This window comes from Typopeltis vanoorti, chromosome 20, assembly GCF_054136105.1.
Source record: "Typopeltis vanoorti isolate ZY-2024b chromosome 20, IOZ_Tvanoo_1.0, whole genome shotgun sequence".
Taxonomy (NCBI): domain Eukaryota; kingdom Metazoa; phylum Arthropoda; class Arachnida; order Uropygi; family Thelyphonidae; genus Typopeltis; species Typopeltis vanoorti.
In genome coordinates, this window is record NC_143568.1 from 9,885,199 (window position 1) to 9,901,832 (window position 16,634).

Sequence of the window (16,634 nt, forward strand, 5' to 3'; positions counted from 1 at the left end):
CAAATTCCACACCACACCGTCCACATAACCTGCGCATAATGTCATTTGCGATTATGGCCCTCCTTCTAAACTCCTCTCTGTCATACCGCGGTAACAGACTCACCATTCTAACTCTGTCACTCTTTTCTTTCGCTACCTTTAACAATACTTTCAAGTCCTCTCTCATAAAAAATTTATCACCTTTCAATTCATTCGTACCAGCCACAATTGTTATTTCTTTCACCCTTTGTTTTTGCACTCTAATGCTCTCACTTACATCCTTAAATTTCGCACCCGGCAAGTACGATTTAGTTACACTCCCATCTATTACTCCTCTTAATAATGAGTCACCATACAATACTCTCTCCTTCATTTCAGAAACTCGCCCACGCTGTTTATTTCCGTTAGCCGAATCACTCTGGAAAGAGTTTTGCAGGTGCTCTAATTGCCGCTGCGCATCTTGTATCACTGCGCGCAGCCTAGCGATCTCACTTCCTACTATAAAATATAAAATATAATTCTTTCAATGAACTGAAACCTACCTTCTCCTTAACTGAGATCAATCTTACACGATTTATCGCAGTTTTTTCATCAGATTACCTATATCTTTCAACATCCAAGGTGTGTCACCTGAAACTCTCAAGTGTGTCAGTGCTGACATGCGTGTCATAGGTTCGCCATCACTGCAATACACTGTACAAAAGTTACATACTTAATTACTATTTTAAATAAATCAATATATAATATATCATACTAACCATGAAATTTGTAAAGACAACCTAATTGGTCAAGAAGAGTTTCTACAGACATGGACACTGATGGCAATTCTAAAAATCGATGGATCACAATATCCATTACCTATAAATTTAACAAGTGCAACTGTTAAAAAAAATTATAATAATCACCTTTAGTACTGTTCTATAAAAAACTATAGTTCAATGTTTTCAAGAATGTAAATTCTGACTATTGCTCTCTCTCACACACACACACACTGTGGTATCTAATGATGATATGACATACTGCAATTATTTAAAACATACTTCTTGCTTAATACCCAGTGTATAACATATGAGATTAAAATATGAAAAGTGTAATTGTAAATCTCATTATTATTGCATAAACTTAGCACTATATATATAGTAGATGCAATTACAGCAACTGGAAAGAGCATGAGAGAGAAAGAGGAAACAGTTAATGTGTAAAGTTCCCACATGCATCAAGGATACAATGGATATTGAATGAATTGTCAGAAATTGTTTGCTATAAAGGCTGCACAGTTTTTGTCTCCAATAATCCATCCAATTCTAGACAGAGGCTGGTTTATTGGAGAAAAACTGACCTCAAGTATTTTCCAGCCAGCCTGAAATACCTATTGTTTATGGCAGGTGTTCCCAAACAGATATCTGAAAAATCTTTACAAGGAAAGAGGGGACAGTCATTAAAGCCTTGTAGAAAACATACTGTTCATATAATTAATTTAGTTTAATCCTTTATCCAAGTGTGAGCAAACAAAGTTTGTGCCTGAAAGTATCTTCAGGACTAGGGTAAGGTGGTACAAAACCAGGGCACTCCTTGCAAAGGTGGAGCAAGCTACCTACACTCCTATCTCAATATCTCCCATAATGCAAAACACATCTCCTTGGAGTGTAGGTAGCTTGCTCCACCTTTGCAAGGAGTTCCCTGGTGTTGTACCACCTTACCCTAGTCCTGAAGATACTTTCAGGTGCAAACTTTGCTCACACTTGGATAAAGGATTAAACTAAATTTATTATACTCTAACCAAGTGAAAAATAAACTTTCACCATCTTTCTCTAAATCCAGAGTAATTTATTAAAAAATGGTGGCACACCATTTGGCAACTCCTATAGGTAGAGATGACCTGCTAATGCTTCTGCCTGGTATCTCCACTTGGGCCTGGCTCCCACTGAAGAGACAAGTCCCAGATCCCAGATTTAGTGGCCCTGAGAGAAAGCTCCATGTTCCAGCTCTGCAGTGAAAGTATCCCAGCCTTGGATTCCAGTTTCCAGACCCCGAGAGAGAGCTCCTATGACAGTCCTGCTGCCTTGGTAAGAACCCTTTGTCTTTTTTTTTCTTCTTTGGTTCTTTGTGTTCCCCCTGTACCTATTTAACAGGTTTTTCTTATCTACAAACAGGGAAAGCTTGGCCTTTTCTACAGGTCTGTCCTTTTGTGGACTTGGATCGTACAAGGGTCTACTCTTCCCTTTTTTTTTTTTTGAAGTATGTCTTCGGCTCTACCGAGAGTAAGAACCCTCGGGTTCGAAATCGACGCAAGTGTACACAAGAGGACATTTGCGAAAGCGCTAATTGACTGCATAGGGGCAGATAATATTTCTGGCTTTACCCCCTATGGGGGTGGCAGATATCAAGTAGTTTGTAAAAATACAACAACAAGGGAGAAACTACACAAAGGGGTTGAGCGTGAAGGGAAAATCTGCCATCCTTTTGTCGTTGGTAGCATCTCTAAAAAGATGAGAATAGAGCGATTCCCTCTGGAATACCTAGAAGGAGGCAACGACATAATTAATCACGTCTTTTCGAAATGGGGAACCGTACGAGATGTCCAAGTAGGCAAAGACGCTGACTACCCTGAATGGATGTCGGGGGAAGTCACGTTCTCGTTAACGATGAAAACAGAAGTTCCGAATTTTGTAATGATCGGATCGGCCAGGGTAATGGTGAGTTACCCGGGAGTAAAGAGGCAATGTTTTAAATGTGGAGCCCCGACTCATCTCGGGGCCCAGTGCCCGAAGTTAAAGTGTAAGAACTGCCTAACAGCGGGTCATACACTAGCACAGTGCCAATCGGCATGCCTAAAATGCGGCATTAACGGCCATAAAATAGACACCTGTCCGGACAGAAATCTGGCCAAAAAACTGGGAGGCACTATTACGCCCAACACGGAAACAACAGCCCAAAATGTTATTGGCGCAGAACCGAATAATTTCCCCACCCTGAAGGCCGCGCATGAGGGAACAACAAAGAATCATGCCGCCACCTCTGAAACACTGCCAAGTACACCAGTGGAGAAGCCTGCAACCAGGAGAGATGAAGGGCAGGAGGAACTGGCCACCGATCAAACCGCCACTACAGACGTAGCAACCGAAAATAACCAGCAACACCAACAAAACAGAACTATCACTGCGGTCACAATAGACGAGGACACGGAGGCAGTAGATATGGAAATCAACAATGCAGGAACCACACAAAAGAGGCCAGCCAGCCCTGAAGAAGTAAATATTAAAAAATCGAAACAAGGAAGTCCAGCACAAGTTGGAAATATGAAGTCAACTTCAGAACCCACAAAGTTCCCTCACGCAAAGGCCAATGCACCTATATTGCATCTCTTAAAAGATTTCCCCGAGGAGCAGGCGAGACTACGAAAAGCAATAGAAACATTCGGAGACATTCAACTGATACTCACAGGACAAAATGGGCCAAGAGGCGTCAGTGCAGAATGGAACGACGTGTTTGTCGATAATATAGATGAAATCACTCCTGAAAAGATCATTGGTCTTATCGATGCAGAGGACGACGTGGGACTAGCACTGCACAGAGGCCTCTACATGCTAAACCACGTCCGTGGAGACAAATTAGCAGATCTTATCATTAAAACCCACAACAATAGACAGCAGGAGGATTTAAACCTCGCCTAACAAGTCAGTCGACTCCTAGTATTGATCTGCCAGAGAGGGGGAAAAAAAAATTCTGGTTTGTTTTTTCTTCTTTTTGTCCTCTTTCAGATTAGAATTTTTGTTGTAAAAAAGGTCTATGTCTATTCCACACAGGAGGGGGTATCCTGAGAACCTGGGCTGCGAAGGCTTACACCGAGGCGGTGCAGCTCCTTGTGGACTGCATCACCCAGGCCAGGCTCTGCCCCTGCTCTTCTCAGTATTAAACTGGTCATTCAGGTTGAAATTTCAGAATTTACCTAGTTTCTTACAAATTGTTATGTAATTTTTAATGTTATTTACTAGTTCCTCTTTTTCATGTGGTGCTTCTTTCATTTGTTTTTCCCCACTTTCCTCGGGCAGACACCTGAAGAGGTGACTGACCGGGGAAAGCTGAAAAGAACGGATGGAGGGAGATAATGTCAGAGATCTGCTTGGTGCTGACATTTAAGTCAGGCCAAGTAGATCGACTGAGGCCTCTTTTAACTATCTACTACTATCCACTCTATCTTTTCTCCTCCTCTCTCACTATCAAGCTGACTCTCAGCACAACTTTTTTTTAAATCTAAAGAGGACAGTGATGAAAGGCATGAACTCCCATTCGACCTCAATAAAGGTCGAAACTCGTCTGGGTTGTAGCCCTTCCCTTAATGCATAACATTAGACATGTTTTGCATTATGGGAGATATTGAGATAGGAGTGTAGGTAGCTTGCTCCACCTTTGCGAGGAGTGCCCTGGTGTTGTACCACCTTACCCTAGTCCTGAAGATACTTTCAGGCGCAAACTTTGTTTGCTTACACTTGGATAAAGGATTAAACTAAATTTATTATACTCTAACCAAGTGAAAAATAAACTTTCAATACTGTTCATATCTCAGCATTATTTAATATCTTAATGAATCCACAGAATTTTGTGTTCCAGTAGAGATCAACAGGACTAAAACAGGCAACTAGGAAGTATTGGAACATAAAAATTTTAATCTATGTGTTCCAGAAATCAACCAGTGACTGACCATACATACGTAATGGATAGAGTATTTATCATCTTGATCCAGACAATCAATTCCCTTATGATGGTAAAGCATGCTGCATTACACTTGCTTTTCATAAATAACAGAATAAACATTCACATTAAAAAAAGTTCCACACAGCATTATGGAACTGTTGGAGCCTTTCATTCTGGCTGACACTAGGCATCTCTGATTATAGAATTGATTGAATTAACTGTGCTTTCCCCTATCTACAGATAATAAGAAATAACGTTCACGTAATTATATCATACTCCACTGTTTATTAATAGTTTCACTAATTTAAAGGATATAGTTGTCTCCTTCAAAAGAAGTTCTAAACTAACATTAATAATCTTGCAAGCAAATATTTAGTATAACCTTGAGTCTAAAATAGGAACTTGAGCACAATCTGAAGTCTAAAATAATAGCTACGAACATAATCCTGAAACCAAATATTTGGTAAGGTACTGGAACTTGAGTATTCCCCCTAAAATAGTCATTTTTAGATTTACCTTAGGAACTGGGTGTTTAGACTTCAAAAAAAAAATCTGAACGATTACTTACAGATATATAATTTATCTAGCTAATTCTCTAATTTTAGCATAATATTATCTGAATCTATAATAAAATTTGTTTTAGCTATGGTAATCTTTAAACCATTTTCCCACTCTCTCTCTGTCAAAGTCATTTATTGTGGATGACTATATTTACTTGGGAAAATTAGTCAACTTTAAGGAAAAACAAGTTTAATGAAATAAATAGAATCACATCAGGAAACAAAGTATTCTAACCTTAAAGATTATGTTAGGAAATTTACCTGTATGTTTAAAAAAAAGGAAAGATATTTAATATGTACATTATTTCAAGGTTTGCATATAAAAGTGGCTCAGAGACTCTTGGAGAGAGAAGAATCCTCCACATAACAAAAAAGGAATAGGATTAGAAATAACACAATTAGAGATGATTCCTTCCTAATATATTCATTTCTAATATGATTCTGCCACTGATTAGATGCTAGCTTAGCTTCTCCTTTAATTTTTCTCAGAAGTCTCATTCATATCTGCATATTCATATCTTCAAGTGTTTTATTTCTAACCCAACTCTCAGATCCATAAGTTAAAATTGGTTTCAAAACAGTTTTGTACATAAACACTTTTGTAAGCGCCTCCACAGCACAATTGGAAGAACGACGGCACATTGCACCCTTCGATTGGAATAGACCTAACTTCTATTCTCGTCGAGATGGGAGAAATCTTTATCTGGACGATTTCAATCAAAGGTGAGTTAGCTGATCTCATATGGAGGTAGCAGGGTTTTTTTCTCCTGGAAACTCAGGTTTTTCATCCCGCATACAGACAAATCGGCCCTTCAGAACACACGCAATTTACAGACAAAAAAAAAAAAAGGTAGATGGTGTTGATGGAGATGATTCGTAGTAGAGGTTCGGTGTAGTGGTTGTAGGTGTCCTCCCGCGATGAGTCTTCGGACTCCTTGGAGGTATCAGGAATAATAATAATATAGAGATAGTTTAGTGTTTTGACCAATTTCTCTCTTATTCCATATAAATGTATTCAGCTCACTCCATACCATACTAGCATTGCTTATTCTGTTGTCTTAATTTGCCATCCACCATAAAAATTGTTGGAATGCTTGACTTGTTCTATAGGTTTCCCATTCATGATTCAGCTGATATTTTCAATGTTCTATCCTATTTTCATAGTTGGTCTTTTTATTGCTGATTTTTATATCACATTTGTTATGGAAGTTATCCAATCTAGTCAAAGAATTCTGAAGATCTGCACTAGATTTTTCAGGTTTATGCAGGCTATGTAGTGATTGTGAGAGCTTGGATGTGTGGAGTGGGTGTAAGGGAAGTATGAATTTATATAAGAGGGATAGTCTGCATTTGAATGTATTTGGTTTAAGGAGCCTGTCGAAATCATTTACTGGTATAAGACCTAATATGGAGAGCCAGGGAAACCAAACCATGATAAGAGCAATTGTGAGAATCAATACAAAGTGAACCAAATTATGACTGTATTCTCATTGGGTTCACAATATATATAAAATATAACATCTAATCGTCCCAAAATTCACGCAAGAAGTAATTTTGATAGAAAACACAGGTTTTTAATTAAAAATTGTAATTTCTTATTGATTCATAAAGTATACAGTATAGGGTTATGCATGGAATAGCCTATCGGGTAAATGGCCTCCACGGCTTTGCTGGCACATACGCACTATTTTATCGAAATTTTCCATGACCGTTTTGCATAAATGTGGCTGAATTTCGTTGATACAGTGCTCAATTTCCTCCTTCAAGGCATGGGTGGTCGTGGGCTTGTTGGCATAAAAAAAAAAACCCAAAGAAAAAAGTCCAATGGCGTTAAGTCACATGATCTGGGCGGCCAATTCTGATCACCAAAAGAGGAAATTACACGACCAGAAAATGACTCATGCAGTAATTGAATTTCTCGGGCTGTATGGCATGTGGCACCGTCTTGTTGAAACCACATGTCGTCCACATCCATATATTGCAATTTAGTCACAAAAAACTAGATTATCATGTTGCAATAGTGAGCACCATTAACTGTTATTGCCTTACCAGCCGCATCTTCGAAGAAGAATGGACCGATGATGCGTCCAGCCCAAAATCCGCACCAAACAGTGACACATTGTGGATGCATTTATTTCTCAACAATCACTCGTGGATTTTCTGAACCCTAAATGCGACAATTTTGTCGATTAATGAAGCCATCAAGATGAAAATGAGCCTCATCGCTGAAGATGATTTTGTTCAAAAAATAAGCATCCACTTGTTGTTGTTCCATAATCCATTCAACGAATTCTCTTCGCTGTGTGTGGTCAGTAGGCTTCAGTTCTCGAGTCAATTGAACTTTGTAAGCATAAAGATGCAAATCTTTCATGAGAATACGCTGTAGAGAACTTCTCGAAATGCCCAATTCAAGACCACGGTGCTGAATTGATGTTCCTGGACTCTCAGCAACACTCTCACGAACTGCTTCGATGTTTTCTGTTGAACGACTTGTTGAAGGACGGCCAGAGTGTATAAGATCACTAATTGATCCAGTTTCCTTGAATTTTTTAATTAATCTTTTCACAGTTGAAGTTAAATCACTATTCCGACCATATTTTGTATGAAAATTGCAAGCTGTAGCTGCCAAACCTTCATTATTTTTAAAATCTTGCTCAACAATGAAAATGCGTTGTTCTTTCGTGTAGCGCTCCATTTTTAATAACCTGAACTGTCAGCTGTCACACTGTTTTTTTTTTCTCGTTGGCAACACTTTACCGCACAAATGGCGCTAAATTTAAATCTTGCATGAATTTTGGGACACCCTGTGTATATATATATATATATATATATATATATATATATATATATATATACACATTTTCACTTGGTTATATATATATACCTACATATATAACCAAGTGAAAAAAACTTCCAACATCATTGGGTTCAAACTTACTTAGTATCTAGAGTTATTACCTGCTTCACGACAATCTGCTCATACAATGTTATTCAATTATGACTAATGCTCATTAATATGACGTTGCATTCACTCATAAGATGGCTTTAGTGACATGAACCTCCCATAAATCAACAGATGAAGTTTTTGCAAACTGTTTATTTATGACATCATTGCTCACTACATCTCACTGTGTTTTGGTGTGAATTATCAACTGTTTATAACTATTCTTTTATTGTATTGTCATTAACAATGGCAAATAAAATTCAAAGTAAGGGTGCTGTCACTTTCAGTAAAAAAAAAAAAAAAATAATAACGTACATTATATTAGATACTAAGGTTAAAAGGATTAAATTTAGTGAAATGATACATTGAAATCAGATAGGCTACAGGCTAAACTTACCTTATGCTACTGATGTTAAGGTGTTAAGAACAAATACAAAGTCCTTAGGAAAGTGAAAAGTGCTACACTAATTAATACTAGTTATCTGTAAATGTGACAATATTATTGCCAAAATGGAAGTTTTAATGGTGTAGGCTAATGACCACACTGGTTATGGGTTCCCTTAAGCCAAGCTATTCAAAATAACTTTTTTTGTTTGCAAAAATTATTCTAAATTTTTTGCTTTCATACGTCTTCTATGCATCACCTGTAAACAGCTGATGATGCAGAGGTAAGCAGGGTAATCAGAAATGAGTTGAACATGCTGACATTGTGAGCATGTAAAAATAGATGTCAGTTCAAACTAAGTGTAAATTTAGGTACTTTGATGTGATGAGATATCTAGAGGATTATATTGGTGGGATTATGCTAGAAGAAACTTATCAAGCAGATATAAAACTGAAGTGTAGGGATCATATATCATTATTATTGGACCTCCAGAGAGTCAAGGACTCATTGAGAGAGGCAAGACATCATCCCTACCAACTGTCATACTTTTTCTTAAACTCATTCACACTAGATGTTCTCACTACTTAAACAGGCAAACTGGTCCACTCACCCATGGCTATGAGAGAGAAATTCAATTCTAACCCCCTTTCTTAACTGCACACAAACTTATCTTCCTTTTCCTCTCCCCAATTTGGACTTATAATGAAAATATTTACCAGCCGATATCCTATACACGCTCTCAAAAGTTTTATAGACCTCTATCATATCACTTCTCTTTCTTCTATCTACCAGTGTCTGCACTTCACATATTCTCAATCTGTGATTGAGAATATGTGAAGCTCCATAATCCTATTATCATCTTTGTAACTCCCCCCCTTTCTTTTAAGGTTACATGGTGATTAGCATTCATATTTATAAATTTAGGGAAACAAAAACACACGTGTTGAAAAGATTATTTTATTAATTATTAATAAAATACTACTTGACGTTTCGACCCCTGTATTGAGGTCATCATCAGAAGGATATATGCATATAAGGAACAAACTACATGCTGTAGCCCTGTATACCGGTAAACTAAATCTATGTAGTTAATTAATCCTTTTTCCTAGCCTGACCTCTAGCGATAAAAAAAATATATATATATAAAAATACAACTACAATAAACTGCAAAAGTCCTCATGTATTAATATTCTTCTGGATTTGTACAGTTCTGATTGTTATAATATGATTTCCTTCAGTTGCTGTTGAATGTCACAAACACTTCATCAGGTTGTCTTCCTGCAGTGGGATTTTTCTTTGGCTTGTTTAGGTTGTTATACAGGTTGTAGATGGGTCCTCCACATTCTTGGAATAGTTAGGCCATCATTTTTGTTGAGATTTGGGTTATGTTTGAGCATTTCATATGACTTTTTTGGTGCAGTGTAGGGACTTGGTATTTTTCCAATCAATTCTGTGGTATGTTTGGACTGCGTGGTCAAGAAAGCTCGGTTTTTCCAAAATGGAGGTATTTAATGTGTCGTTTGTGTTAGTCTGTCTAATTGGGATAGTTCGCCCTGTTTCCCCTATGTATGGTATGTTACATGTGCATTGTATTTTGTATACCCCTGGGTGGGCTAGGTGTGGAAGAGGATCTTTAGAAGAACTGAGTAGGTGTCTTAACTTATTCGGGGGCTTAAACATGGTTTTAATGTTGTATTTGCGTAGTGTTCGGTCTATTTTTTCAGAAATGCCTCTAACATAAGGAATGGCAATAGCATTCCTGAAATCTCTTTTGTTCTTATTACTGGTATCTTTGTGGAGGATCTTGTGAATAGTTTTTTTACTGTATCCATTTTTTATAAATGTTTGGTTGATGATCTTGTATTCCTGGTTTAGAGCTTGTTTATTGGAACAAATAGTTTGAGCTCTGTGTTTAAGGGTGCTTATGACACCTAGTTTTTGTGTTGGGTGGTGGTAAAAATTTTTGTGTATGTATTGGCCTGTGTGTGTGTGTAGGTTTGCAGTAGACTGAGAAGGAGAGACAGCCAGAGGGAAGACGTATGATAAGTGTGTCTAGGAATGGAAGAGAGTTGTTTTTTTTTCATTTCAATGGTGAATTGGATACGTTTGTGTTGTTTGTTTAGGTGGGGAATGTATTTAGTGCTTCGTGGCCATGGAGCCAAATGGCCCCATGACCACAAAAATATCGTCGACATATCCGAGCCAAATTTTGGGCTTTAGACATGCTGTCTCTGGAGCACGTTGCTCAGTCTTCCATATGAAAGTTAGCTATTGGGGGAGGGGGAGCAGTGAGCCCATGGCTGTACCTTCTTTTTGAAGGTAAAAATTGTTTTGCCACACAAAATATCCAGAGCGGAGCATGTGGCCAAAGAGGGCTGTGATGTCTTGTGGAAATATGTTCTGTAAGAGCAAGATAGTGTCATTGATTGGTACATTGGTGAAAAGGGAATATATGTCAAAGCTGACTAATAAATCTTGGTCGTTGAGTGTAATGTTTTCAATTTTATTTATGAAATGTTGTGTATTTTTTTTATGTAGGAAGGGGACTGACCTACTAATTCCTTGAGTATGGCTGCTAATTTTTTGGCTAAGAGATAATTTGGACTGTCAATTCCTTCAACAATCGGACGTAATGGTGTGTCTACTTTTCTGTATTTTTGGCAGGCCATAAATTCTGGGCATGCGAGCATAATGAGGTATTCATTTTTTTTTTTGTTTCTTCTGCCCATGTGTGAACGGATTTGATTAATTCAGTTGTTTTCTTTTTGTTATGTTTTGTGGGGTTGTAGTTTACCATTTGGTAGGTATTGTGGTCCAATATCAAATGGTTAATTTTTTCAATGTATGTTGTACAGTCTAAAAGGACAGTGGTGTTACCTTTATCTGCTTTCGTGATTATAATGTCTTGGTTATTTTTTAAGGATTTAAGGACTAGATTTTCGGTTTTGTTTAAGTTGCTGCTTAGTTTTTTGTTTGAATTCAGTATACATGATGTTTCCATGCATATTTTATCAGCTAGAATGGTGGGGAGGGATCTTAAACCTCTCTCGATATGATAAATGACATCAAGTTTGTTCACTGACCTTGGAGAAATGGCACAGTTCAAACCTTTCTTTAACAGTGAGAATTCACCTTGGGAGAGATTGTGGTTTGATTGGTTCATAACCAGGCTGTGGTCCAATGGTGGTTGGTTGCTCCTACATTCGCTTGTGGGCGATTGGTTGCTCCTTGTGATGATGGTTTGCAATTGGCTGTTCCTTTTGTTATGGCGTCCTGATGGTCTTGTGCTTTTCTGTAGTTGTAGGACTTGAAATTTCATTATTAATTTTTCTTTGTTTTTCAGTAATAAGTGCCTGGCTGAGTCATCTGTGATCCTATCTAAAATTTCCCAAATTTTTAGATTAACATAGTCGAATATCTCTAATTTAAGTTGTAGAACTTAGACTTGGGAAGATGCTAGGTTTTTACGTGCCTCGTGGATTTGTTCTCATAACAAAGCTTTTTCCAACCGGGCATAAATACGGAGCGCTTTGGCTGATTTAAACTTCTTTAGTTTAATGCAGTTGGGCACTAAGTTGCTGTCTCTACATCGTTTCAAAAAAGGCTAGTCGATTCGTTAGCAAGGAAATGCGTATTTTTAGCTTACCGTAGAGGCTGCATTGCTTATGGGTCACATCTCCATGGATTATGATGATTCTTTCTTTTAAGGTTACACAGTGATCAGCATTCATATTTATAAATTTAGGGACACAAAAACACACGTGTTGAAAAGAGTTTCACACACACACACACACACACACACACACACACACACACACACACACACACACACACACACACACACACACACACACACACTAGGAGGCTACATCCCCCTGGCATCCAACTCCCTGATTTCCGGGCTGGTATGTCATGACTGATTATATGCGGTTGCCCTTGTGTTGCACTACCTTTAAGAGAGGGCTACCTACCCAATGGTAGTGCAACACAAGGGCAACTCGTAGCAAAGGTGGAGTAAGCATCACACATTTCGCCACCTTCCAAAAGTCATGACCTACCAAGCTGATGTCACATCCGTGACATAAAAACGTTTCAAATTTCGGTTTATCTTAAATTCCTGGAAACCTCTAATTAAAGGAACTTTAATGGAAGAAAGATAAATAAAGTAAGAAAAAATAAAGAAAAAAAATTTCATGAATAGGGTAGATATTTATAATCCTGCATAATCATAAATAAACTAAATAAATCTTCTAACACCTTTTTATTTTATATATAGTAGATAACAAATAACATCACATAAAAACATTTCAAATTTCATCTTATCTTTTTATAGATATAGAGTAGGTATATATATATATATTTTTTATTTTTATTTATTTATTTATTCATTTATTTTTTTTATCGCTAGAGGTCAGGCTAGGAAAAAGGATTAATTAACTACGTAGATTTAGTTTACCCGTATACAGGGCAATAGCATGTAGCTTGTTCCTTATACACATGTATCCATCTGATGATGACCTTGATACAGGGGTCGAAACGTCAAGTAGTATTTTATTAATAATTAATAAAATAATCTTTTCACAACATGTGTGTTCTTGTGTCCCTAAATTTATAAATATGAATTTGTAACCTTTTGCACCCTTTCCACAGCTTCTTTATCCCTTTGGAACCAATCTATCACACCTCTTCTTGAATCCATTATTAACAGACAAAGCACTCACAACTGACTGTGGCAACCCATTCCACTCATTCACCATTCTGCAAGTAAAAAATCTAGTCCTCACACCCCTACTAACCACACCTTTATTCAACTTTCAGGGAATGACCCCTTGTTCTGGTCCCTCTAGCCAAGTGCTGAAACATTCCCTCTACATCTATCCTATAAAATCCTTTAAGCAACTTAAATGTTTCTATCATCCCCGTTTTTTCTCCTATCAAACAAGTTCTGCAATCCACACACCTTCAATCTATCCTCATAGGGAACATTCTACAGGCCACTCACCATCTTGGTCACTTGCCTCTGAATCCTCTGAACTGTTTCCTCATTCCCAAGAAACCCAGGCGAACCAGACTTGAGCACAGTAATCCAGATGTGGGCATATCAAGGCCTTATAAAGAGGAATTACCTCATATTTTAGCATTTCTGGTCATCTACTCTAGCTGGCTTTCCACATTTCAGGTTTGTGATAGCTTTTTTTTTACTTCAAGTACAGATATATATTCCGAATAGTATTCCTGTTGAATGAAATGAGCAGTGACACCACCATGCTGTCACTGCTCATTTCATTTAGCAATCTTTCAAAGTAATTACTTCATACATCAAGAATATATTTATCTTCAAGTTTTGTGTCTCCTTTATTATCTCTAATTCCTTTTACAGTACTCTTTCCTTCATTTCTGAGCTTTTTCAATAGCCTCTAGAATATTTTACCACTTTCCTGATATTTATTTTCAATGTTCTTAACAAAGTCTATTTGAGTGTACAGTTCACATCTGATAGTTGTTCAACTTAGATTCATTTCAAAACTTTTAACACACCCTTCTTTTCAATATGAAGTTCAAATTTATCCTGCTCACCATTAAATAGTGATCACTTCCTATTTCAAATCTCTCGTGTCCTAAACAGGTGGAAAAACGTAACTATCAACCATATCATAGTCGATGAAAAGTTTCTTATTCTTTGCATCTTCTCTCCATGTGAATTTGTGCATATTTAAATATTTTTGCATGATGTCAGTAATAATTAGTACATGTCCTGAGGAGAAACCTGGCAGGCATTTACCATTGACCATTATTATTGGTTTTGCTCTTTTCTACAAATTTTCCCCAAAACATTCTTATATGTCTGGTAATCATTTCCTATTCTGCTGTTTAGATATCCAACCATGACCAACTTTCCTTTTGCTTAGAAAGATCTTGCCTGTTTTTGTCTTCTTTGTTTTGGTAACATCTATTATGTCAATCTGGTACTTATCCAATTCTTCTGCTAGTTCCATTTCTTTTCCATTGATGCTTCTTTATGTTGATGGCATCAATCTTGATCTCTGCTGATGTGTACATGGAGTTTGTTCCAGTAGCTGACTTTTCACTGTTTGCCCTGGTTCTCTGACAAAAGCAATGGATGCCTTGGTTAACTGGGTATGCCCAGCTGGGATAAAATTCCATCATGTTGTAACATCATTTTGAGTTATGGTTTAAGCCTATAAGAATACAATTTGGTCAGCTAAATCCCAAATTCCCAGTGCATCCTTGTTCATTAATTATTCAGGTACCAAAAAAGAGTGCACCATGAGAAGGTGAGGGTTGGACATCAGGTCCGAAGCACTGGCCAGTTCTCCACATTCCCCTAAAGGCCATGTGGAGATCTCCACCCAGTTATCCTTAAGCACCCCAACTATTTGTCTTTAAATAAAAATTCTGAATTCTGACAACATCTACTTGGCCTATACTCATCTTGTTCTGAGTTCGACAATTTTTTCAGCTCCTTTTCCAGTATGCTTAGATAAATTTTATCTGAAACACTGTATTTTCTGTAATTTTCACATTCACTTTTATTTCTCTTTTTATACATCAATATTATGAGAGCTCTACTACAATCATCAGGAATTCGACCTTCTGGCCAGGCCCTCTTAATTCTGCAGCCATTGTAAAACTTTTATACCTTCACTTGTCAGCATTTCTGGTCAAATATGATCTACTCCAGCTGTCTTTCCAAGTTTCAGTTTCTGAATGACTTTCTACCTCAAATATAGATACATACTTGTGATTGCATTTCTCTTCAATACTTAGTATAACTGTTCTGTCACTTCTTGCTTCTTGAACAAGAATTTTCATAGCACCTCTATTATCACAGATTGAATTTTCATAGCACCTCTATTATCTCAGATTGAATTTTCATAGCACCTCTATTATCTCAGATTCCTGTTTCAGTCTCTGTTCTCCCTTTCTAAGCTTTTTCAATACTTCTTGAGCATTTTTCTATATTCTTGATATTTATCTATATTTTCAGCAAAGTTTTCCCATGACTTTTTGTTTAGCTCCTTTTACATACTGCTTTCTTACATTTTTCTCTGTATTCGCTGAGAGCACATTGGGAATTTTGATGTTTGCATACAACATGCCTCTCTAGCTGAGTCAATGTTTTCTTCAGAGGGTGTTACTGAGTCTCCAAAGTTTGTTTCTCGTTTTCAAATGCTTTTACTTTTCTTGAACAATATTTGTGTAGTTAAGTCAACAATTCTCCTCTGAAAGCTGTTCACCTTGTTTTTAAAACTTTCTTACACCTTTTATGTTCATCATGATCTTTAATTTCATTCTGCTGAAAACTAAATGGTGATTGCTTCCTATTCCAAATAATCACCTATATACACTTATGTTCTGAATGAGCATGAAGATGTCACTATCAACAATAACAGTCAAAGAGTTCGTATTTCTGGTGTTATCTCTTCATGTCAACTTGTGTACATTTTTATGTTGGAACATGGTATTAATGATTAGTCCATGTCCTGCACAGAAATCCAACAGGACTTACCATTATTATCTCTGCTGTTTTCTCAAAACATTTCTGTATATATATCTGTTATTTATTTCTTACTCTGCTGCTTAGATCTACAATGAGGACGACCAACTTCTCTTTTTATGTCAGCTGCATTGAAAAATTCCTCCTTTTCTTTCTTAGAACCTTTGGTGAGAATGAGAACACAGGGACAAATAAATGCATTGTATAATTCCCCATTTTCATGTTTGCCCACATCTCTACTTGATATTGCTTCCTATTCAAGATTATCTTTGTGTTTAGTGTTGAATATTAATAGCTACTCCTACCTTTCCCTGATCATTAATGTCTGAGTATAACATCTTGTATTTATTATTTAGACGAATCTCATCTGTTTTTGTCTACTTTGTTTCAGTAATACCAATTATGTCAACAAAGAACCTCTAATTCTTTTCGTATTTTCACTTTCTTTTTGTTGATGCTTAAATATGTACATATTTTATCTTGATGACTTATCTTGAATTCTGTTGATGAGTTGAAGTTTGTTCCATTAAATGACTCTTTTCAATGCTTGCC

General features: G+C 37.0%; 1 protein-coding gene across 1 annotated transcript in view; it reads right to left on the bottom strand.

The window, feature by feature from the left end:
* The window catches only part of MED23 (mediator complex subunit 23), a 435,475-nt gene that overhangs the window by 80,928 nt on the left and 337,913 nt on the right, over nucleotides 1-16,634 (bottom strand). The window contains exon 26 of the mRNA XM_090410280.1: nucleotides 738-837. Within this exon, the coding sequence (XP_090266406.1) occupies nucleotides 738-837 (100 nt within the window). The remainder of the gene's footprint in view (nucleotides 1-737; nucleotides 838-16,634) is intronic.